The 25,757-nt window shown below is 43.2% G+C and overlaps 1 protein-coding gene across 2 annotated transcripts in view; it reads left to right on the top strand.

Moving 5' to 3' along the window:
* Positions 1-4,648, top strand: part of PTPDC1 (protein tyrosine phosphatase domain containing 1) — a 68,045-nt gene extending 63,397 nt beyond the window's left edge. For both annotated transcript variants that reach the window (XM_075833856.1, XM_075833855.1), the window contains one exon: positions 973-4,648. In XM_075833856.1, coding sequence (XP_075689971.1) covers positions 973-1,059 — 87 coding nt within the window. In that variant the 3' untranslated portion in view covers positions 1,060-4,648. The remainder of the gene's footprint in view (positions 1-972) is intronic.
* Positions 4,649-25,757: the final 21,109 nt, after the last annotated feature.

Below are 25,757 nucleotides of genomic sequence, written 5' to 3'. Positions count from 1 at the left end.
CTCATGCCAGCACCGCGGCTCCTTCACTGTTCGGATCCCAAAGGTCAGGTGCTAAGGATAGGCTATCCATGTTAAAGACCCGGAGAAAGAGTTATTTTACTGGAGAAACAAAATATACTGGGTTATTGGTATTATCTGTGTAGAATCTGTAGGGATCTGGAAGGGAAGAACTTTTCCAATCTATGGCAAATTGCTCTACACCATTAAAGTGAGTATAAAAAGACTATCTCCGTGTATGTATGTCTTTTTTTCAACCCACTAGGCCATCAATTTTTATAAACCGGATAACCCTTTTAAGGTGTCAGCGGCGTGCACCCTATTCTTGAAGGATGTACACAGGACTGCTGGTGACTCCTAAAGTGTTCATTTTGCTATATGTTAGTAAGTCAAAAGTTAGAGCATTGATTGCTTATTATGTTTTTTAAGATTTTTTTGTTTTTTTCCATTTTTTTTTTACTATACCTTTTTATGTTTTCTTTCGATTTTTGTTGCGGCAGACATTTTTGAAAAAGTGACAATATGAACTGCAGCCATAATGATCATCACTTTTGTGTTGGCTTCTCAGATACTGAGCGTAAACTTTCATTTTGTCAGCCATATCCAAGCAATAACAAAGCGACAATTTACCTTCCATTTTTGAGAAGCAAATTCTAAAAAACCAACCGTCACGGCTACACTTCCTTGTCATTTTTGCAAAAAAATGTCCGACGTAACTAAATAGAAGAAAGCCAATATCTCTGAAAGTAAATAGGACTTGGTTACCAATCTTTGGCTTCTGGTTTAACTTCAGAATTAGTCAAATACGGACAACTTTCCATTTCGGGTATACATTTTTCTACATCACGGCCAAAGGAAACAGACATATTGCCCATTTGGACTCACTCTTACAAATTGTTTCTGTGTGTGATTACTGGTATGTCTAACCTTTATTAATATTAATAATAATATGATTATCTAATATTGATTTTACAGCTCAAACAAGATTCAGAAGACAAATCCCTCATTTATAATACTCTGAAACCAATCTTTCAACAAGCCTTGACTGACATCCGAAAATAAAGAATCCAGGGCAGCTCTCCGGCGCACAAGCTCGGCCTTTCAATCTTGAAGCTTGTGTGCACTTTATAAGCGTCTTGTGTGTTTCTTGTGAGGTTTGTGTTTACATGTTGGCTACACAAAGGGCTCAGACTACGGAGAATGTAGAAAACTCTAGGTGACGTCTTGTTCTATTAGCTATTTTATCTTCAGTATTTGTTTCTAATAAGCTCAGTTCACTGTGATTTGCAGCACCTTTATATGTCCGCGAACCAGTTTATTATTTGTAACTAGTTGTATTTGTTGTATTTATTACATTATTGGGCATACTGGGGAATGTGCCCAGGAATGCACTGTGAAAATTTATTGTGACGAATTGGGTACGGAAGGTCCAACAATATTACAAGAGACCTACCGTAACATGTTGAGCCATACATTTATGAATGTTTGGGGTACAATGTTTCTAGGGTATCTTTTAGTAGGAGAGCGGTCTTTGAACGAGATGCCCAAAAAGACTAAATCGCCCCCTGAATTATTTTATTGAGGGAGTCGAAATTTAAGAGTGCTCCACCTCTTCGGAAGTCACAAGCATTGAGATGATTTCCTCCTGGTGCTTTGATCAAGTCTACAGGATAGTGAAGCACCTATAGGGTCCTTGCTAAGCTTCTGAATGGGCGTGAGGGATTAAGAAGAGACTGCGCACTATCTTTGTACAGCGAATATTCGGTTTAACCGCTTTGATCAGTACCTACTAACTTGCCTCTAATTTAAAGGGAACTGTCCTAGTGACAGATACCCTTTATATAAAGAGCAGGCGTCGAGGAGTAAATGTCAGAGAAAGGGACTGTTTCTTTTAAAAAAAAAAAAAAAGACAATGAATCTTTAAAATTGACTAACTCAGGCCTTATATTTGTAACTTGTATTCTGGATCCAAGCATTTTATTTCCTTTACCTATCCCACAATGTACTTTTTTCTCTATTATTATAGGTTGTACTCTTGGTCAGTTCAGTAAATCAGTTTCGGTTTTTTTTCCATCTTAGACATTTATGGTATATCCACGAGATAAGCCATAAATGTCTGATAAAAGGAGATCCCAACTCAGATACCCACATGTATTGGGAGTACGGTGGTGCCTTGACCCCTGTTTCACCAGGCGAGACCGACGTATCCAGACAGAATTAATGGAGAGGTGGTCGTGCATGTTCCTGGCTACTTATTGTTCAAGCCTCTGGGACTACCAACGATCCTATGGATATGCCGCACATGTCTGAGATGGGAAAACCCCTTTAGTAGTTACTTTCCATAAAGATTTTGAAAGGTCTATCAGGACAGGGATGGGTTATTACAGGTGACAAACTTTCACAGGTATTCAGTTTTTTTTATATGATATTTTAATTTTCAACCTATTTAAATGTTTATATATTTATGGTGTAATTCAGTGGTTTAATATGTTCATTTATCAATGTGTCCATTTTCATGTTGAGAAGATTTGGAAATGACTGAGTCACATATAAATACTAATCTTTAACATTAACAGCAACTTAATATTAATCTTAATATTGTGGGCAGAAAATTCTTATATTGCAGAATGAAATTAGCAGCTGAAAAATCTTTGGTCTGCAAACTTTAGCTGTTACGCCAATTTCTATAGTAATACCACAGTACGGGAATAATATCGCACTTTACAGTCAGTATTCACCTTCACATCAAAATAATAATTGATGTGACTCGAAGCCTATGTATTTAATAGAACAAGGGATCCGCAGACTACTGTTGACCATAGACCTGTTTTTATTGTTGTTCAAAAGTTCCCATATCCCCCATTAACATGTGCGTTTGGCTTTTCCAGTTATACATTTTGAGTCCTATGTGGGCAGAAAGGAGGAACATTTACATTTGTTTAGATGTCCATGTCTTAGAGATGAAAATGGATTTTCTTAGATAGCAGTTGTGCTTTATCATTAGTGGCTTGTTTAATAGGGAAGAGCAGAAGCAAGAAAACCTAAGGCCCAGTTCACACTGAGTTTTGTGACGTGGAAACCGCGTCGGAAAACGCACAAAAAAAGTCAGAAAATCCCTCCCATTGATTTCAATGGAGGCGGAGGCGTTTTTTTCCCGCGAGAAAAAGAAGCGACATGCCCTGTCTTCAGGCGTTTACGTCTCTGACCTCCCATAGACATCAATGGGAGGCAGAGAAAGCGTATTTCGCAGCGTTTTTGCCCGTGGCGCTCAATGGGTGCGGACGAAAAACGCAGCAAACGGCTTGCAGGCAGATCGAAATCTGCGAAAAAACTCTGTGTGAACATAGCCTAATTATCCCTAAGTGGTGTCCACATGGTTGTCAACACAATTTGAGAGGGATTTATTAAGATTGATGTTTTAATTGCCAGTCTTAATAAGAAACCAGCTGATGTAAGATGTGACAAATCTATTAAGAGAAGCCTTTTAATAAATTTGCCACATCTTCAGCTGTCTGTGTGCCACTGAGTGAAATTTACACCTGCTTGGAACTGGCATACATTTCCACTATAATTTATGACAGTCTCTGGTGTCAATTATAGTAAATACGTTGGGCGGCCCCGCCTCCTTCCGCTAAGCTCCTCCCGCTTTTTAGAAAAGTAGCAAGAGTGGTGGAAACCGCTCAAAAGTCTAAATTTTTGCGACCTTCGAGCCGTTTGCAACTTTTCGACGCCAGAAAATTGCCGTAGGTAAGTTGATAAATCCCCCCACAGTGTTTACAGAGTGTATTTTGTCGATGAGAAGGAAAAGAGGCTGTCATTATGGCCTTCATCACATCATGGCAGCCTTTTCTTCTCTCCATTGGTTGCTAGGAACATCCTACCTTACAACCTTAATCAAAAAAGCTCTGGTTGTTAAGCAGTGTCTCCCTAGCAACCAGATTGTTTCAGATGATTCAACTGTTCAGTCCAAATCTTGATTGGCACTGTGCTGACACAGAAGGGGAGAAACAGTTGGCACCAGTCATGCCATGCAATTACCATCACAGCCTTGTGTCATTTTAGTTTTATCAATGAAATGTTTTATTTTGCAGTCATTTATTTTAAAAATTTCCATGGGGTTGACCATATTTGAGACACACACATCCTCCCTGCATTGTCTTCATAGACCGTGCAGTAGGTTATGTATGTGTTTATGGTAGCTGCAACAGAAAGCGTCCAAACAGGGGCGTAACTAGGAAAGACTGGGCCCCATAGCAAACTTTTGACTGGGGCCCCCCTCCGCTGGGTATCACACAACCCCCCCTTTTAGATAGTGCCTCCCTATAGATTCCACCACACAGCGCCCCCTATAGATAACGCCATACAGCCCCCTGTAGATAACGCCATACAGCCCCCTGTAGATAACGCCATACAGCCCCCTGTAGATAACGCCATACAGCCCCCCTGTAGATAACGCCATACAGACCCCCCTGTAGATAACGCCATACAGACCCCCCCTGTAGATAACGCCATACAGACTCCCCTGTAGATAACACCATACAGACCCCCCCTGTAGATAACGCCATACAGACCCCCCCTGTAGATAACGCCATACAGACCCCCCTGTAGATAACGCCATACAGACCCCCCCCTGTAGATAACACCATACAGACCCCCCTGTAGATAACACCATACAGAATCCCCCTGTAGATAACGCCATACAGACCCCCTCTGTAGATAACGCCATACAGACCCGCCCCCTGTAGATAACGCCATACAGACCCGCCCCCTGCAGATAATGCCACACAGACCCCCCTGTAGCTAACGCCATACAGAACCCCCTGTAGATAACACCATACGGATCCCCCCTGTAGATAATGCCATACTAACCCCCCCTGTAGATAGCGCCATACAGACCCCCCCTGTAGATAACGCCATACAGACCCCCCTGTAGATAACGCCATATAGCCCCCCCCCCAAAAAAAAATGGCCTATAGTTTGTCCTACAAAAGAAATGTATCCCCTATCCACAGGATAGGGGATACATGTGTGATCGCTGGCAGCGATAAGGAGAACGGGGGACCAAAGTCCCCTGAAGTTCTCCATGACAAACCTCGGACTTCCGGCGTCTGCGCAGTTCAATAAAAATGAAAGGAGCGCTGGTCACGCATGCGTACAAGCGCGACCGGTGCGCAAGTCATTTATATGGAGCTGCAGACAGAGCCCGGAAGTCTGAGGTTTGTCATGGAGAACATCGGGGGACTTTTGGTCCCCCGTTCTCCTTATCGCTGGGCGTCCCAGCGATCCCACATGTATCCCCTATCCTGTGGATAGGGGATGCATGTCTTATGTAGGAACAACCCCTTCAGTGGCGTCGTGCGGTAGCAGCCATAGCAGGAGCCTCCGGCCATGGGAGGGGGGGCCTGTGCCGGTGGGTGGCACGGGCCCCCTCATGCTGCGGGCCCCGTAGCAGCCGCTTTGGCTGCTATAGCGGTAGTTACGCTACTGCGTCCAAAAAATTATCCACAAACACGTGACCCCCCCCCCTCCGGCAGTACAAGAGAGGTATCATCTGCTCTATAATGATAATGAGATTGCTCTTTTGACCTTGCTCCAGGCTATACAGTAAAGCTGAAAAGTGAGCTGTAGAAAACAGGAACTGTACTCCAGTGACCAGTGTAAAAACGTGAATATTTCAGATTTGTATTGAAAAATAAAACAAACACCACTCATTTTTTTTTCGTATTTTTATAATAAAACCTGAATGTCATTTTCTGATGCTACTTTCCCTTTAAGATATGTCTGAAAAGTACATTTGTGTAGACTGTGAATTTATATAACTTTCTTATCATTGTTTTTCTTCTATATGAAGTGTTCTGTGCCTACTAGAGGGAAGTACCACCATTTGCTCTCTGCAGGATATCACTTTGACATATTACATGGTAATAAACTGTAGGTATTGATATTTATGGAACAAAAACCTATTTTTATTGGATTTTCATCTATCAGTAATATAGCCTGGATGAATCTATCCATTCTATGGCTCTTTGTGCTTTAACCCCTTGTCGTAAACAACTTTCAGATTTTCATTTTCGTTTTGTCCTCCCCTCCTTCCAAAAACCATAAGTTTTTTATTTTTACGCCGATACAGTCCTATGAGGGCTTGATTTTTGCGGGACGAGTTGTCGTTCTTTGTAGTGGCATTTATTGTGCCATATAATGTACTAGGAAAAGGGAAAAAATTATTTGTGGGGTAGAAAATGAAAAATACAGCGATTCCGCCAATGTTTTTTGCGCTTTTTATTACGGAATTCACTGTGCAATTAAAACAACATGTTAACTTTATTCTGTAGGACAATCCGATTACGGCGATACCAAATATATATATATAATTTATTCTATGTTTTACTTCTTTTACAAGGAAAAACGAAGTGTTAAAAATGTAATTTATTTTGTGTTGCCAAATTCTGAGAGCAATACGTTTTTTATTTTTCCGTCGATTAAGTGCTATGAGGCTTATTTTTTGCGGGACAAGCTGTAGTTTTTAATGCTACCATTCTGGGGTACATGCGAGGTTTTGATAACCTTTTATTTCATTTGTTGTGGGAGATGAGTTGACCAAAACAATTGCGATTCCGGCGTTTACATTTTTTTTTTTACGGCGTACACCATGCGGGTTAAATAATGATGTAATAGTTCAGACTTTTACGCATGCGGCGATACCAATTATGTTTATTTATTTTTTTTACAATGCTGTAGGGGAAAAATGGTACAAGGGTTGTTTTTTTTTTTAACTTTCAATAATTATTTTCTTTACATAAAAAAACAACTTTATTTGACTAATTTTTACTTTTTTATTAGTCCCCCTAGGGGACTTCAACCAGCGATCCAACGTTGGATCGCTTGCACTATTTACTGCAATACTAACGTAATAGGAGAACAAAGATGGCAGACCTGGGGACCTTCATTTGGCCCCCAGGCTGTCATAGCAACCATCGCCATCCCTGTGATTGCATTGCGGGGGTGCGCGATGAGCTGCTAGAGTGGGTCGCCTCCCTCTTTAACTATTTAAATCCCGCTCGTTACTGTGAAGTGTCAGCTGTAACATACAGCTGACACCTGCATTGTATTGAGCGGGCTAAGTCCGGGTACCCGCTCCATACTTCCCCTACCCGGCTATGACGTAGCCATATGTCAAATGTCGGGAAGGGGTTAAAGAGGACCTGTCACTAGGTCATATAAGTTGAACTGGTTTTCCTGACATTAATAGCACTGTCTCCCTTATTCTAGTGCTGTTTTTCTTCCTGAATCCCCTGTTCCAGAGATACGACCCACTTTGGTGTTGGCTTCCTATATGCTGATTTGCTGTAGTTGGCCAACAGGGTGTGAACTACACTAAAGCTGCCTCGCGCTGATTGGTCAGCATCAGAGGCTGAGAAGCTAACTCCACCCTGTTGGCTATCTATAGCAGATTAGCATATAGGAAGCCATCACAACAGTGGGTCATATCTCTGGAATGGGGGCAGGGGTACAGGAAAAAAAACAAAAACAATGTGCTGGAATCAGGGAGACAGTATTATTCAGGTCAGTTAACCAGTTCATCTCAAGAGGTTCGGAATATTACAAATATAAGTCACCATAAGTGGTCCATAATATGTGCACATTCATTGTTCTCATTACGGTATAACAGTAGGTTGGAAAAGTTGGATTTGGCATCACACGATTCTAACTGAAACAGTATATTATTTTTTCGATGAGCCATTTCTTCTGAATCTATCGGGTACATTCTGATTTAACATAGGATATTCCTTGGCATCTTCTTTCTACTCACTTTTGTAAAACAAGACTCAAGTTCCTATAGAAAATGCAATAAACACATCTCACTGACAATAAGACCGTTCACAAGGAATTGTCCGTATATCATGTGTAGTATGAGTCATCCCAACCTTTGTCTGAATGTTGGAAAATGGACCACAAGTACGGAAGTAAACGTTTGTCAAAAAACCCGTTGATTTCAATGGGTTTTGTTTTTTGCATCATTTATGCTCAGTCAGGATCCGTTCCAACAGGTTTACGTCTTTTTTTTTTTACTGAAGCAATAGCGTAGTCTTCCATGCTACTGTTTCAGTCAAAAATTACGGAAACCTGACGAAATGGAACTTTCAGGTTTTTATTTTAACATTAAACGGGTTTTCCACTACTGAACAACTGATGACTTATCCACCGGATAGGTCATCAGTATATCATTGGTGCGGGTCCGGCACCCGTTCCTCACACCGTTAAGCCGCTCTGGCTATCTCCGGACTCCAGATGTTATGGCCCATTATGCGATGTACAGGGCGGAAGCAGTTGGCTCCGTACTTAGAATAGCGGCCGAACTGCAGCTCTGCTCCTATTCACTTGAATAGGAGCCGAGCTGCAGTACGGCAGCTCGCCGCTATTCAGTAGCCGGAGCCAACTGCTTCCGGCATGTACGTCTGGTGCTTGAAGGCAGCCGAAACGGCTTAACGGTGCGGGGTCTGGGTGTCAGACCCCCACAGATTCTGTACTAATGGTGGATAGGTCATCAGTTGTCCAGTAGTGGACAACCCCTTTAAAGTCTAAGGATGACGGATACAAACTGATATGCCATTCGTTTGTAACAGTAAGGGCCTGTTCACATCACTGTTCGCTTTCCGTTCCGGGGTTCCATCTGAGGTTTCCGTCGGGTAAACCCCGCAACGGATAGTCAAACTGAAACCACAGCTTCCGTTTCAGTCACCATTCATATCAATGGTGACGGAAACATTGCTAAGGCTGGGTTCACACGACCTATTTTCAGACGTAAACGAGGCGTATTATGCCTCGTTTTACATCTGAAAATAGGGCTACAATACGTCGGCAAACATCTGCCCATTCATTTGAATGGGTTTGCCGACGTACTGTGCCGACGACCTGTCATTTGCGCGTCGTCGTTTGACAGCTGTCAAACGACGACGCGTAAAAATACAGCCTCGTCAAAAGAAGTGCAGGACACTTATATACATTATATGCAGGGCACTTCTTTCAGACGTAATTTGAGCCGTTCTTCATTGAACTCCATGAAGCACAGCTCAAAATTTACGGCTGTCAGAGAAGCCTCGCAAAATGCGAGGAGGAGCATTTACGTCTGAAACGAGGCAGCTGTTTTCTCCTGAAAACAGTCTGTCTTTTCAGACGTAAATGCCTGCTATCGTGTGCACATACCCTAATAGTTTCCGTTCGTCACCATTCCGGCAGGTTTTCGGTTTTCCGACGGAATCAATAGCGCAGTCGACTCCGCTATTGATTCCCTCGGAAAACCGGAAACCTGCCGGAATGGTGACGAACGGAAACTATTAGCAATGTTTCCGTCACCATTGATATCAATGGTGACTGAAACGGAAGCTGTGGTTTCACTTTCCGTTGCGGGATTCAACCGACGGAAACCTCAGACAGAACTCCGGAACAGAAAGCGAACGGTGATGTGAACAGGCCCTTATGCATTACGTTTAATGGATCCGGTTTTTTTCTTAACATGCGCAGACTAAAAATGAAAGCAAGAAAGATGCAAAGATGAAAACGGATCCATTAAAAACCTGAGAATAACTGATGACAAACTGAAACAGATGGAAATAAAAGACACATTTTTTGACGGTTTTGGTAAACTGATCCATCAAAAAAAACATAAACATATTTTAACTTTTGTTGCATTCAGTCTGGCATTCGTCAGTCTGTCCGTTTTTTTATTTTTATTTCAACGGATCCGCTAAAACGGATGCCACAACGCAGATGTGAACGAATGTTAAACACACACAGGTCCCGCTCTCAGTCGAGCTGAACTGACGGAATCGGCTCATAGCGAACGATACAGCTTCTATGTATAGAGGATACATAGAAGCTGTATTAGAAAAACTAAATACAATTTGTAATAAAAGTCAATTTAAAAAATGTTTATAAAGAAACTAAAATATTGTTTTAATAATTTTTTTTTAAAAAAAAGCTTGCAAAAGTGTACATAGCCTTTAAGCTGCCCATGACGTTACAGCCACTTAGACCACGTAGGGAGATGATGGGACCCGGAGATTATTTTTCTGTTGTTCTTTGGCATTGCGGGTTTTGGTCACCTGCCCTTTTCATTCAGAAGTCAAAAGATATTTCATTCTTTTAAGCCACCTGTGTTGATAGCCAAATGGTCAGTGTACTGGGCCACATGGCCACCTATAGTAGAAATCGAATCATTTTGAAATTATCCTTTATATAAATGTCATTTTTTATTTTTTCCATTTACAGGGATATGAATTGTGCTGACCCTGAATTACCAAACACTGTGATTCCTCACCTGACTTGCAAGTTGGTTGTAATGTGCCTTTAAACTTTGCATGAATTTTACCTACAGAAAATCCATAGGCTACATTTATAACATAGAGGATATAATGTGCTCATTCCTGTCCAGAAATATCTAAATTTGATATCTAGAGTGTCTAAAAGGAAAAAAAATTGTCTGTGATGTGTCATATACATAGCTAAGCTTCTAAATTGAAGGGTTTGTCCAGTTTCAGCATATTAGTGTTACTTTTTGTATAATTAAAAGTTAGACAATTTTCCAACATACTTTCTGTATTAATTCATCACAGTTTTCAAGATCTCTGCTTGTTGTCATTCACTAAGAAGATTCATTGTTTACTTCCAGTGGATACATTTCTGTCCATGGTCATGTGATGGAGACACAGGTGCTGGGATTGTTAGAAGACACAGCTCTGATACACATGCTGTAACTGTAACGATCCCAGCACCTGTGTCCATCACACGACCATGGACAGAATTTTATCCACTGGAAGTAAACAATGAATATTTTCTACTGAATGACAACAAGCAGAGATCTTGAAAACCGTGGGGAATTAATTAAGAAATTATAGTGGAAAAATTGTATACCTTTTCATTATTTAAAAAATAACATTAAGTTGCTGAATCCGGACAACCCCTTTAGGACCTGTTCACACAGAATTTTTTGCAGGCAGAAAAATTGGGCAGATTTTGACCTGCCTGTACTTTCTTTGCCGCGTTTTTTGACTGCGGCTATTGAGTGCCGCAGGCATAGAACGCTGCGATAAAACGCTTTCTCTGCCCCCCATTGATTTAAATGGGAGGTCAGAGACTGAAAGGTGGGAAGAAACGCACGCGGGAAAAAAAGCCTCCGTCTCCCATTGAAATCAATGTGAGGCGATTTCTGGTGTTTTTTGGAGTGGTTTCCGACACGATTTCCACGTCAAAAGCAGTGCCAAAAAACTCAGTGTGAACTAGGCCTTAATCTCATTCGAGAGATGGTTTTAGGGCAGGATTCAGGTATTAGGTAACTCAGAGACACCATGGACAGTTCTGTTTTAGTCCTTTGGATCTTATCAGCACAAGCGTCTGATTTGCTATGTAAAATGCCAAGGTGATCTACCTAGGAGATCCAGCAGGTGGAAGCCATGTCAATGGCACTATGGAGATATAGAGAGATATTTGACTATTTTTCCTGCAACATTGCTAGAATTTTCCCCATCTTCTGGCTTCTTTTTTAAGGTACAATGATGGGACTTATATTGTGAAATAGAGTATTTATTTACAAGATTTTTTTGTTCTTACCTAATTGGTATTTGTATCCTCTATTGTCAACGTTATATTAAAATATACAGATGTAGCAATGTTTAACTTGACTCTTAAAGGGGTATTCCCAAAATCAGACAGTTTCACCTATCCACAGGATAGGTGATAATAATCTGATCGTTGAGCACCCCACTGCTGGGACCCCCATCATTCTTGAGAACCCCCATATCCTTTCACTGCACCCTCCACAGTGAGAAGGAGCTTGAATGGAGCAGCGGTCGAATATGCGCGCACCGTTTCATTCACGGTCTTCGATAATGACAAAAATATCTGAGAACTGTACTCGGCTGTTTCCGTCATTCCCATAGACATGGAATGGGCCCCCAGAGCTCAGAAACGGGATAGGTGATCATTTATGATTTTGAGAAAACCCCTTCACATACACTTTGGAAAAAAACCTTTAACTTGCACTTCTCAATGGCTTTTGTTGTGTTATCACGCAGCAGCAAGTTATCAATGTCAAGTTAAAGATGGCTACACCTGTAGATTTATTGTGGCACTAAATAATGGGTCTTATGTATTCAAGGAAATGTGGTCTTGTTACCCACAGCAAATAATCGGGGTTCAGGTTCATTTTTTATACTATGTTGGAACGAATATTAATAGACCCTGATTAGTTGATGCTGTCTGAGATGTGGCATCTGATGGAGCAGGCTGCAGTTTATATTTTATGGGGACTCCGCACAAAATAACCCATGTATACTGCTGTATGAAAACACGCAATATTCATTCTCCCATTGACATGCATTACCTTCATATTTGGGATTTTTGTCACAGTGTTCATCAATCAGATTTGTTCTCATCTACAAATTCTAGAAGACCCATCATCCCTGTACTAAGGTATGGAAAAATGTGCCCCATCTATGCCCATTCTGCCTAGGATAATGACATCTAGGTAGTGGTATGGGTTTTCTTATCTTAGGCTTAATTCACACGAGCGTATTTCACGTCCGTGTTACGCGCGTGAAAATAACGCACGTCACACGGACCTATGCAAGTCAATGGGGCGTGTCTCCGCTGCGTGAAACTCGCTGCATGTCCTATACTTGTGTGTTTTTTGCGCATCACGCACCCATTGAAGTCAATGGGTGCGTGAAAATCACGGACGGCACATGGACGCACAAATGTGTGCTGTGCGTGATTCACGCAACAGTTGCTAAAGAAATGATTTTGAAAAAGAAAAACATCTCCTTCAGTTTATTTTGCTGACGTGAAACGCGTGACATACGCACGTAAAAAACGCAGACACGCACCATACACTGATGTCACACGGAACTGCAACGCAGGAAAAACGCTGCGTTTTTTTACGTGCGCAAAACGCACACGTTCATGTGAATAAGGCCTTAGGCTCAGTTCACATCTAATTTTCCAAGGATGTAAAAGGTATGTGCCGGCAGTATTCCCTGACGTATACTTTGACGTGCCTATAACCCTCTATTCAACCAGCATATGGTAAAGAAAAATATCCTTTTGGCATATGCTGGGCCGGTATTGCATTGGAATACCTGTTTTATAACTGTATAGAAAAGGGTGGTCTACCGCGCTTTTCTATGCAGACAAACACAATAAAAAAAATGTATACCACGCGGTATATGTATTTTATACAATGGCTGATGTATATCACTGTTTGCTATTCAGTGGTATAAGTTGTTGGCACACGTCAGAGACCTATGTCAGGGAATACTCCCAATGTATAACTCCGACGTGCCTGAAACGAGATGTGAACTGAGGCTCTGTCACCAGATTTTGCAACCCCTATCTCCTATTGCAGCAGATTGGCGCTGCAATGTAGATAAGAGTAACATTTTGTTTTTTTTTAAAACGAGCATTTTTGGCCAAGTTATGACCATTTTTATATTTATGCAAATGAGGCTTTCTAAAGTACAACTGGGCGTGTTTAAAGTAAAAGTACAAGTGGGCGTGTATTATGTGCGTACATCGGGGCGTTTTTACTTCTTTTACTAGCTGGGCGTTCTGATGAGAAGTATCATCCACTTCTCTTCACAACGCCCAGCTTCTGGCAGTGCAGACACAGCGTGTTCTCGAGAGATCACGCTGTGACGTCACTCACAGGTCCTGCATCGTGTCAGACGAGCGAGGACACATCGGCACCAGAGGCTACAGTTAATTCTGCAGCAGCATCAGCGTTTGCAGGTAAGTAGCTACATCGACTTACCTGCAAACGCTGATGCTGCTGCAGAATCAACTGAAGCCTCTGGTGCCGATGTGTCCTCGCTCGTCTGACACGATGCAGGACCTGGGGCAGGAAGTGACGTCACAGCGTGATCTCTCGAGAACACGCTGTGTCTGCACTGCCAGAAGCTGGGTGGTAACGAAGAGAAGAGGATGATGCTGATTCGTCAGCATCATACACTTCTATTCAAAACGCCCAGATGTACACACACAATACACGCCCAGTTGTACATAACTTTAAACACGCCCAGTTGTACTTTTGCAAGCCTCATTTGCATAAATATAAAAATGGTCATAACTTGGCCAAAAATGCTCGTTTTTAAAAAAAACAAAAAACGTTACTGTAATCTACATTGCAGCGCCTATCTGCTGCAATAGGAGATTGGGGTTGCAAAATCTGGTGACAGAGCCTCTTTAAGCCTTATTCACACTAACGTGTTTTACGTCCGTGATACGCATGTAAAATCACGCGCGTCGCACGGACCTATGTTAGTGAATGGGGCCGTTCAGACAGTCCGTGATTTTCACGCAGCGCGTCCGCTGCGTAAAACTCACGACATGTCCTATACTTGGCCGTTTTTCGCGCATCACGCAACCATTGAAGTGAATGGGTGCGTGAAAATCGCACACGGCACACGGAAGCACTTCATTTCCTTCATTTATTTTTCTAAACATCAAAACCGCGTGTCATAAGGATGGCATATGCGTGAAGATCACGCAGCCACGCAGCACATACTGATGACACATGGAACTGCAACGCGCGCAAAACGTTCGTGTGAATAAGGCCTTACACAGAGCAGCACTCCACCCCATTGCTGGCCAAGTCGGCTAACATGCCAGTCAGCATTTTGCCCGAGTCTTGTATTGCCTGCCGGGTAAGGGATTTGCTTTTTCTATGGCGCTACAGTCTACATATCATTTAGGTAACAGGTCCTCATAAAAACGTGTTACCTGTCGAATGTTTACCATTTGCCAAATCGTGCGTGGACGTTGTCCTGTGTATGTACATATGTGGATGTGTCGTGTCATTTACACTTGTATGTCTATTTAAGCTGGTTTGATAGCCGTCAGCATTTTGTCTGCTCGGTACTAGAAATAATAGTATATTTATATTGTTAAAATAATTATTTGAAGAAGCAGCAGCCATCTAGAAACGTTTAACTCTAAAGGACTATTTATTTTTGTTGCTTTTGTAAAGGCTCATAAATCAATTGGGAGACGGAGGCGGCGGCGGCTGTCATTGGCTGTCATCGGCTGTCATCGGCTGTCCAGCTCTCTTCTAATCTTTCTATCGATCTTTGTCATTTTACCATTTCTTAAATAAAATATTTTTAATCCTTCTATTTCCGGCTTCAGTTTATTTCTGTTGGTTTATTCTTATTAAACACAATCCAGATTAAGGGGTATTCCTATAATAGCAGTCACACATAATCTAAGGGCTTTTTTTTACACAAGCCAATAATCGGGCAATTGAGCGTTCATATGAGCGCTCGTTCTCGATCATTGCCGATCAGATGATGAACGAGCCAACGCTTGATCAGCTGATCGCGTCTTTTATTGTTGTCGGCAGCACATCTCCCTGTGTAAAGGGGGATGTGCTACCGACATAATAGAAATGTATGGGGATGAAGATCGGAGTAACAATCCCTCGTGAAAGAAGCAAACGGGCGCCGATCAACGAGCTGTCACGACCGGCGTTCGTGTTTACAGGCCATGTAATAGGACCCTAAATCGCATGGGGCTCACAAACAGATTCACAGTTTAACCCCTTAGTGACCACCAATACGCCTTTTCACGTTGGTCACTAAGGGGCCTTAGGCTAGGCTGATGCCTTTTCATGTGATTCTAGTCTAAGTCCTGCACGGGTCTCCCGTACAGGCTTGAGCTGGCGTTCAGCTGTCTGATGACAGCTGACCTCCTGCTCCAACACCCGTGATCGAAGTTTACTTCGATCGCGGCCGTTTAACCTGTTAAATGCTGCCGTCAATAGCGACCGCGGCGTTTAACTTGTTTACAGAGGGAGTGAGCTCCCTCTGTCACCCATCGGCGGCCCGCGAATGCAATCGCGGAGGCACGTCCTAACAGATTGCCTGTCAGATTTACACTGACAGGCAATAATGCTCTGGTATACGAAGTATACCAGAGCATTATAGCAGCGATCGGAATATCGCACAGTAAAGTCCCCTAGTGGGACTAGTGAAAGAAGTAATCAATGTGAAATAAAGATTATTAATAAAAAGTACAGTAAAAAAATAAATAAAACCATTTTTTTCCATAAAAAGTGGTTTTATTTAGTAAAAGTGTAAAAAATAAATAAAAGTACACATATGTGGTATCGCCGCGACCGTAATGACTCCATTAATAAAGTTAATATGTAATTTAAACCGCAAAGTGAACACCGTAAAAAAAAACGCAAAAAACAATGGCGAAATTGCAATTTTTTTCCATTGCCCCCCAAAAAAGTCATAATAAAAATGAATCAATAAGTCCCATGCACCCCAAAACAGTACCAATCAAAACTACGTCTCGTCCCGCAGAAAACAAGCCCAAATAATCACTACATTGATGGAAAAATAAAAAAATTACGGCTCTTGGAAAGCGACGATGCAAAAACAAATTATTTTAGTTCAAAAGTGTTTTTATTGTGCAAAAGTCGTAAAACATAAAAAAAACTCTACATATGTGGTATCGCCGTAATCGTACCGACCCATAGAATAAAGGTAACATGTTATTTACGTCGCACAGTGAACGGCGTCAATTTAAAAACGCATAGAACAATGGCAGAATTTCAGGGTTTTTTTATAATCCCCCCAAAAAAAGTTAATAAAAAAATGATATGTACCCTAAAATGGTGCTATTAAAAAGTACAACTAATCCCGCAAAAAACAAGTCCTCATACAGCTATGTAGACGAAAAAATAAAAAAGTTATAGCTCTTTGAATGCGACAAATAAAATAGCTTGGTCATTAGGGCCTAAAATGGGCTGGTCACTAAGGGGTTAATATATATATATATAGTATTTTTTGGGTCTATACGAGGCAACCAGAGTATAGAAAACAAAACAAATATTTCATACTAATTTTAATTTTCCTGATGGCCTAAGGAAGTGGAGGAATTAAAGGGGTATACACAGGATATACCATAAATGTCCGATAGATGAGGGTGCCCCCTGAAAAAAAAATTAATCTGTAACTTTGGGTGATAAACTGCATAACTTTATACAAACTGGGCACAGCCATGCACGGCAAAAGTCACCATCTTGCCCAGATTTATGGTGAATGCTATATATACACTATATAAGTAGCTGGATGTCATAGAATACAGTATATTATGTGACTGATGCGGTGACATGACTGCGGACACGTGAGGCAGGGGGGGGACGGACGCGAGGAGGAATCGGTGAATGTTATTCTTTATGCTCCAGCACTGACAGGGTTAAGCTGTAAAGAAATGACCATGTGACCACAGCGCGGGACTCGTATCTATGCGTGACTTCCTGCACTGCACCCAAACGGCACTATCACGCTCTGACTGGCTACGGCTTAGACGCCGCGCTTTCTGATTGGTAGAAATCATCTTCAAATTGACTCTGACAGCGCGTCACTTCCGGTTTAAGCAAGCTTGTCAGACCGGGAGACCTTGTGGGCTGTGACGGAGGAGGTGTGACTGGGAAGCAGAGTGCAGGGAACTGGGATGGTGGAAAAGGTGTGACAGGGAAGCAGAGTGTGGAGGGAACCTGTGACTGGAATTTGGTGTTAAAGCAATTCAGAAGGACATGTGACAGGTAACATGGACTGGAGTGAAAGAGGTGTGACTGGCAGCGAGGTTGTGGGAAGCTGGTAGTATGGGTATGACTGGCAGCCAGGCTGAAGAAGGTGGCAATGTGCAGGTGTAACTGAATACCAGGGTGGAGCAAGTTGGCAGTGTGGAGATATCACTTGGAGACATGTTGAAGGAAGCTGACCGTAAGGAGATGTTGTGTGCTGTGCTGGAGGAAGCTGGAGGTGTCATTAGAGGAAGCTGGCAGTGTTTGGGTTGTCACTAGAGGAAGCTGGCAGTGCTGGAGGTATTACTAGAGGAAGCTGGCAGTGCTGGAGGTGTTACTAGAGGAAGCTGGCAGTGCTGGAGGTGTTACTAGAGGAAGCTGGCAGTGCTGGAGGTGTTACTAGAGGATGCTGGCAGTGCTGGAGGTATTACTAGAGGAAGCTGGCAGTGCTGGAGATATTACTAGACGAAGCTGGTAGTGCTGGAGGTGTTACTAGAGGAAGCTGGCAGTGCTGGAGGTATTACTAGAGGAAGCTGGCAGTGCTGGAGGTGTTACTAGAGGATGCTGGCAGTGCTGGAGGTATTACTAGAGGAAGCTGGCAGTGCTGGAGATATTACTAGACGAAGCTGGTAGTGCTGGAGGTGTTACTAGAGTAATCTGGCCATGCTGGAGATATTACTAGAGGAAGCTGGCCGTGCTGGAGATATTACTAGAGGAAGCTGGCAGTGCTGGAGATATTACTAGAGGAAGCTGGCAGTGCTGGAGATATTACTAGAGGAAGCTGGCAGTGCTGGAGGTATTACTAGAGGTAGCTTTCAGTGCTGGAGGTGTCACTAGAGGAAGCTGGCAGTGCTGGAGGTGTCACTAGAGGAAGCTTTCAGTGCTGGAGGTGTCACTAGAGGAAGCTGGCAGTGCTGGAGGTATTACTAGAGGAAGCTGGCAGTGCTGGAGGTGTTACTAGAGGAAGCTGGCAGTGCTGGAGGTGTTACTAGAGGATGCTGGCAGTGCTGGAGGTATTACTAGACGAAGCTGGCAGTGCTGGAGGTTTTACTAGAGGAAGCTGCAGATATTACTAGAGGAAGCTGGCAGTGCTGGAGGTATTACTAGAGGAAGCTGGCAGTGCTGGAGGTATTACTAGAGGAAGCTGGCACTGCTGGAGGTATTACTAGAGTAAACTGGCAGTGCTGGAGGTGTCACTAGAGGAAGCTGGAGATATTACTAGAGGATGCTGGCAGTGCTGGAGGTATTACTAGAGGAAGCTGGCACTGCTGGAGATATTAATAGAGGAAGCTGGCAGTGCTGGAGGTGTCACTAGAGGAAGCTGGAGGTATTACTAGAGGAAGCTGGCAGTGCTGGAGGTATTACTAGAGGAAGCTGGAGGTGTCATTAGAGGAAGCTGGCAGTGTTTGGGTTGTCACTAGAGTAAACTGGCAGTGCTGGAGATATTACTAGAGGAAGCTGGCAGTGCTGGAGGTATTACTAGAGGAAGCTGGCAGTGCTGGAGATATTACTAGAGGGTGCTGGAGGTATTTGAGGAAGCTGGCAGTGCTAGAGGTATTACTAGAGGTAGCTTTCAGTGCTGGAGGTGTCACTAGAGGAAGCTGGAGGTATTACTAGAGGAAGCTGGCAGTGCTGGAGGTATTACTAGAGGAAGCTGGCAGTGCTGGAGGTATTACTAAAGGAAGCTGGCAGTGCTGGAGGTATTACTAGAGGAAGCTGGCAGTGCTGGAGGTATTACTAGAGGAAGCTGGCAGTGCTGGAGGTATTACTAGAGGAAGCTGGCAGTGCTGGAGATATTACTAGAGGAAGCTGGCAGTGCTGGAGGTATCGCTAGAGGAAGCTGGAGGTATCGCTAGAGGAAGCTGGCAGTGCTGGAGGTATCGCTAGAGGAAGCTGCCAGTGCTGGAGGTATCGCTAGAGGAAGCTGGCAGTGCTGGAGGTGTCGCTAGAGGAAGCTGGAGGTGTCGCTAGAGGAAGCTGGCAGTGCTGGAGGTGTCGCTAGAGGAAGCTGGCAGTGCTGGAGGTGTCGCTAGAGGAAGCTGGCAGTGCTGGAGGTGTCGCTAGAGGAAGCTGGCAGTGCTGGAGGTGTCGCTAGAGGAAGCTGGCAGTGCTGGAGGTGTCGCTAGAGGAAGCTGGCACTGCTGGAGCTGTCGCTAGAGGAAGCTGGCAGTGCTGGAGCTATTATTAGAGGAAGCTGGCAGCGTGGATTTTTGGACTTGGGATACAAAATCCCATTCGAGAAATGTGACTTGGAAGCATTCCAACTCCTCCAGTAGTTAGCAAGCCGGAATGTGGAGGTAATGTGGTTTGGAAGATGAGGCTGTAGTGCGGGAAGATGAGGCTGTAGTATAGCTTGAGTAGAAGGGTAATGAGGTCCTTAGTCTGAAGGGAATTGAATTAAGACTAGACTGAAGGAGTTTAAGGCCCTGTTCACACTGAGTTTTTTTGTAGCGGAAATCACGGCAAAAAACGTCCGACATGGACTCCCATTGATTTCAATGGGAGGTGCAAAACCGCTTAAAAAAAAACGGTGCTGATTTTTCCAGGCAGAGTTTTCTGCCTGCAAAAAAAACTGTGTGAACAGGCCCTAACACAAAAAGTCATGGAGTGAAGAAATATGAGGTCTACAGCTTATGTTAAAGCCAGTATATAGGGAGGACTGTGTATAAAAGCTTGTATGGAGGTAACTGGCATAAGGAAGGGCATCAAGAAACAATTTGGTTTACTGAGGAAGCAAACATAAGGAAGTGTTTAGAGGAGGATGTGGGCGAGTAAGGATATGTAGTGGCCAGTACAGTATTAGGGATGCATGAAGAAGTTTTCGTATAGGGGATGCTGCCATCAGGAATTGTATGGAGGAAGCGGGCATGAGGAAATATGTGAAGAAGACCGTATGGATGAGGTGGCTTGAGAAAAGAGTATAAGCACCTGTGAAGAAAGACCTAAAACCGCAGGTATTACGGAAGCAGGCACATGTATGGAGGAAGTATATGAAGGAGCTAGTATGGGGGAAGCAGGTATAAGGAAGTATCTGTATGGAGGAGGCAAGCATGAGAAGGTATAGGAAGGAGATGGTATGAAATAAGTGTGTATAAGAGCTTGTATGGAAGAAGGGCATGAAGGAGCCAGAACTGAGTAAATGTATGGATGAGGTGGGAAGTAGGAGGAGGAAGTTAACATGAGGCAGGGGATAAGTCTGTTTGTGGGGGCAGCACACATGGAGGATTGGTAACCAGCACGGGCAGCTGATGTGTACGACAGGGGAATTATCAAACGAAAATGTGATTGGGAACCATTCTAGATTTAAGAACTGGAGGAACCAGAGTTAAGTTTGCCTTGACACTTAAAGAGGCTCTGTCACCAGATTTTGCAACCCCTATCTGCTATTGCAGCAGATAGGCGCTGCAATGTAGATTACAGTAACGTTTTTATTTTTAAAAAACGAGCATTTTTGGCCAAGTTATGACCATTTTCGTATTTATGCAAATGAGGCTTGCAAAAGTACAACTGGGCGTGTTTACAGTAAAAGTCCAACTGGGCGTGTATTATGTGCGTACATCGGGGCGTGTATTATGTGCGTACATCGGGGCGTGTTTACTACTTTTACTAGCTGGGCGTTCTGATGAGAAGTATCATCCACTTCTCTTCAGAACGCCCAGCTTCTGGCAGTGCAGATCTGTGACGTCACTCACAGGTCCTGCATCGTGTCGGCACCAGAGGCTACAGTTGATTCTGCATCAGCATTTGCAGGTAAGTAGCTACATCGATTTACCTGCAAACGTCGATGCTGCTGCAGAATCATCTGTAGCCTCTGGTGTCGATGTGTCCTCGCTCGTCTGACACGATGCAGGACCTGTGAGTGACGACACAGCGTGATCTCTGGAGAACACGCTGTGTGTCTGCACTGCCAGAAGCTGGGCGTTGTGAAGAGAAGTGGATGATACTTCTATACACAACGCCCAGCTAGTAAAAGTAGTAAACACGCCCCGATGTACGCACATAATACACGCCCACTTGGACTTTTACTTTAAACACGCCCAGTTGTACTTTAGCAAGCCTCATTTGCATAAATACGAAAATGGTCATAACTTGGCCAAAAATGCTCGTTTTTTAAAAATAAAAACGTTACTGTAATCTACATTGCAGCGCCGATCTGCTGCAATAGCAGATAGGGGTTGCAGAATCTGGTGACAGAGCCCCTTTAAGTCTGCTGAGATTCTGTGCGGTTGACACCAGGGCGCGGGCGGCCTTTGTGCATCTCCCAGTCCTCTAGATTCTGCAGGTCGCCACACAGACGCCAACCCAAACTACAAGAGAACAGTGACGTTCTTCACTGAAGGATCTTTGTGATTGAATGACAACAAGGGAACATCACAGATTCAGTATAGTAATGTATGAGTGAAGTTTTACATGACTGCTATTATTTTTAGGGAGAGTGTATTTTTTGCATTACCTTCTAAAGATTACTAAAATATTTGATATTGGACCATCTGATTCCCATTAATCTGACAGAGAGGTAACGGGGGCACCAGAGTTGTAAGTAACGTTGGTGCTCTGGCCACTCGCTGGGATTGGGGAGTTCAGTCATTTAGGAGCTTAATCCTTCGCTGAAGTCCTTCTGATTTGTTTAGCAGGTTCTCTTCATATACAGTAAAGCCTAAAACAACCACTCGTTTTCTAATACGTGGTACAGAAATGGAAACCTAATCATCATCCGGTATTTATAGACCTGTTTGCTAGTCAATAAAATTTATGGTGCATGCGCTCCGGCCGTTATGAAATATTTAGCAAGTTACCGCAACATTCAGATGGCGAGGTGAGGAAACAACAGCTAAGCACCAAACGCGTTGCTGTCATTGGGACAATACGGCCCCTAGCTTGCTCGGCTGTTTCTACAACTTTCATAGACTGGAATGGAGAGAGTTGCGTGACAATGTGCGGCCACCTTTCCATTCATCTTGGCCTAGATGCAGGGGTCTCACCCCCATCACTTGACATGTAGGTGAGACCTCCAACTTTTAGACATTTGGGTCAGATCCTTTGGATATATCAGGTGTCTCTGGTGGGAAAACCCTTTTTATGTTGTAGCTGTTTAACCAGAGCATGTGTATACTCACTGGTGTCCAGTCATTAGTGTACACACAGTATACATACTGCCACTTCTCCCCTCCCCCGGTTAGTACACTCCTACACGTTGCTTGAAATGAATGGAGTATGCAGCCTGCCAGTGAATGAAACTACCGAACCGCAAAATTCAATCATGTTTTAATTCTACATTACAATCTTGAGTTTACACACAGGTGTGGGTCGCTGCAGGTGGGCTTTAAGACCAGGGCTCCATGGCATTTATAAACGCATGGAATAATTGCATGCGTGGTAAATTGCATTGAGATATCGCCTGCAATGCTGATCTAAACATGACACTGCATCTTTTTTTTATCACGATTGCAGGAATTAATTATGGACCTTACCTCAACTTCCTAACATTGCCTCTAGCACGTCACGGTCTCGCATGAAACGGCAACTTGACACATTTCCCGCCATATGTTGCGTGGAGCCCTGGTCTAATGTCCAAATACACGTCCAGTGGCGCTTTAAAATAAATCCAGCAATTATGTCACCATCTGTGCATTAAATCCTTTTCTACACAAACGCAGCACATTCACCTGATATAAGACTCCATTAATGTATTTAGATATTCTGCTTGTCATCCCTTGGACATGCGTCTCAGGTCAGCTCCTCACCTCCATTGCTTTAATACAAGTGCATGGCTTCTGACCGCTTCCGTTTTCTATATTAGTCAATGGCTAATGCCACACAACTTTATTGGGTGAACCTGTTAAAAAAACAAACCTGTATTCAGTCCATCCATAGAAACAAGGACCATGTTACAATATGGTATTAAAAGACCTCGTTACTAGATTTATCACACTGTAAATCTATTTTTCCCATACTACGGAAACAAATGCTTTTCTGATGTTTTGCAAAAGTAAATTATTTATACGTTTTTTTTTTTTTCGGTTTTCTGTACACAAGACTAATTCCTCGGATAAGAAAAAGGTAAGCCACTTTCTAACAACCTGTATTTTATTTTTTTTTTTTTTTTTTTTTTTTTTTTTTTTTTACAACCTCTGAATGTGAACAATGAATACTTCCATAAACTTAGGGCAAGCAGAAGCCTTAAAGGGGTTGTCTCATGACAGATATTGATTGCATATCGCTAGGATATACCATCGATGTCCGACCACTGTGAACTGATCGCTTGAAGAGGGGGCAGTGGTCCTAGGAAAGAACTGTGCCACTTTTTCTCCTCTTCGCGTTGCTTGGCATTATGTGGGCAGCTGCACAGTCGGCCATTGACTATGATAGGCAGAGAGCATGTGACCTCCAGAGGAAGTAAAGTGGAGATGAAGTGGCGCGGCACTTTCCAGAAGACCACAGCAGCCCCTACCGATCATAGAACGGTCTGCAGATTTGTAGTTTACTTTGTGTATTAATTCCTCAGTTTAAGGGGTTGTCTCAGGTGACCGTATGCGATTATATAAATAGTACACGTTACTGCAATCAGAAAATACACTGACATATATTGCCGTTATCTGTACCACAGGTTGCAATATGTTTCTGGTCCTGGTAAATATTTTATAAGTGCTTTTTGTTTTCTTGAAGGCTGTGGATATCGGACAAATGGAGTTCCTCAGATGACCTGGGAAACCAAGTGAAAGCAGCCAGAGATACTTGACAGGTATTGTGCTCTTGTTATGGGAGGAAAGTGCGAAGTGAGAAAAATTGAAATCATGGAATTGATTAGGCGGCGCAGTGACTGGAAGCCACTCAGACTGAAACCACTCACAGGAAAGTGTCTGATCTCAGAAACCACTAGCTGACTCTTGTTCTGATTTACCATTCATCAGACTGAATTATTAATAGCTGCAGGGGGAGCCAGCTAGCAGGCAGTGACCTGTTCTCCAAGATATAGAAGTGTTGTACTTAGAATTTAGTCAAGACCTTTTATTTTGCATAAATCTGACAATCCAAACAGGCTCCAGCATTATACTCCTCTATGACTCCAGGTGTCACTGCCGCGCTGCGGGACAACTGTCCCGTACTGTAATCATGTTTTCAGTTCAGGACAGTTTTGCGGCAGTGACACCTAGCGTCGGATAACTATGATGCTAGGAGCTCGGCTCCCTGCACGGTCCGGGACATGCGGCCGACCGCGGACCATATATCACGTAGCGAACAGGGTCGTGTGCATGGGGCCTTATTCTTCAGGCTATTACGGTCGTTTAGTTACCTAATATGTTTAGGTTTTTTGTTTTTATTTAGTGTAGGGGCAATAAAATATATTTAATGCAAAATAATGACTTTTTTTTTTTTTCCCATTAAGGGATAACTTTATTTAGAAGTTTCTTTTTTACTTGTAATGTATTAGCATACTCCTGTATGCTAATATATTACACTGTGTCACTATGACACAGGCTGCAGTTAGGACAGCACATAGTGTGCCCGAGCAGCAGGCTTACTGAACAGACAGCCCTGGGCTCCGTTGTAGGACCCCAGGGCTGACTACCAAGGGATCCTCCGGTGTTTGATCACGTCACTGTGTTTCTGATGACTAGATCAAAGCGGGGAGTTCCCTTTGATCTTGCTGCGGTCACGGACCACAGCGATCAAAGGGTTTAACAGCTGGGTTCCGAATGTTTTTTGACCCCAGATGTATTCACCAAGCTTCTCTAAGATCAGGAGCTGTAAGTTACAGCTCCTGCTTAGAGGGGGAGCGCTCATCAGCCTCTTCTTCAGCGATGCCAAAAGATGTCGCTGTAGACTAAGGGCATGCACCGCCTGCCGTCAAAACACAGTGGGCGGTCATTAAAGTCTTAACTAGCAAGTTATCACTACAGACGCCTTCTAATTCTCGGGTAAGACATTCAGGTTATGTTACCCTATTCCCCCCCCCCCCCCCCCCCCCCACCACACCTCCCTTTTGCTATATCAGCAGGGAGGAAGTAAAGGCCTGCAGTAAGTAGTCTGCTACTGCCCCATATTAAAATAAATGGCATTTGGAGAGGTTTTAATTGTATTTCTGGAGGTTCACTTTAAAGATTTGATGTCTGAATTTTCAGTGGGATCTGCCGCTAATCTTCAGGACAACCATTCTGAGGATAAGGGGATC

The sequence above is a fragment of the Rhinoderma darwinii genome, chromosome 7 (genome assembly GCF_050947455.1).
Source record: "Rhinoderma darwinii isolate aRhiDar2 chromosome 7, aRhiDar2.hap1, whole genome shotgun sequence".
NCBI lineage: Eukaryota > Metazoa > Chordata > Amphibia > Anura > Rhinodermatidae > Rhinoderma > Rhinoderma darwinii.
The sequence above is the reverse complement of the archived record's forward strand: the minus strand, read 5'-3'. Positions and strand labels throughout refer to the sequence as shown.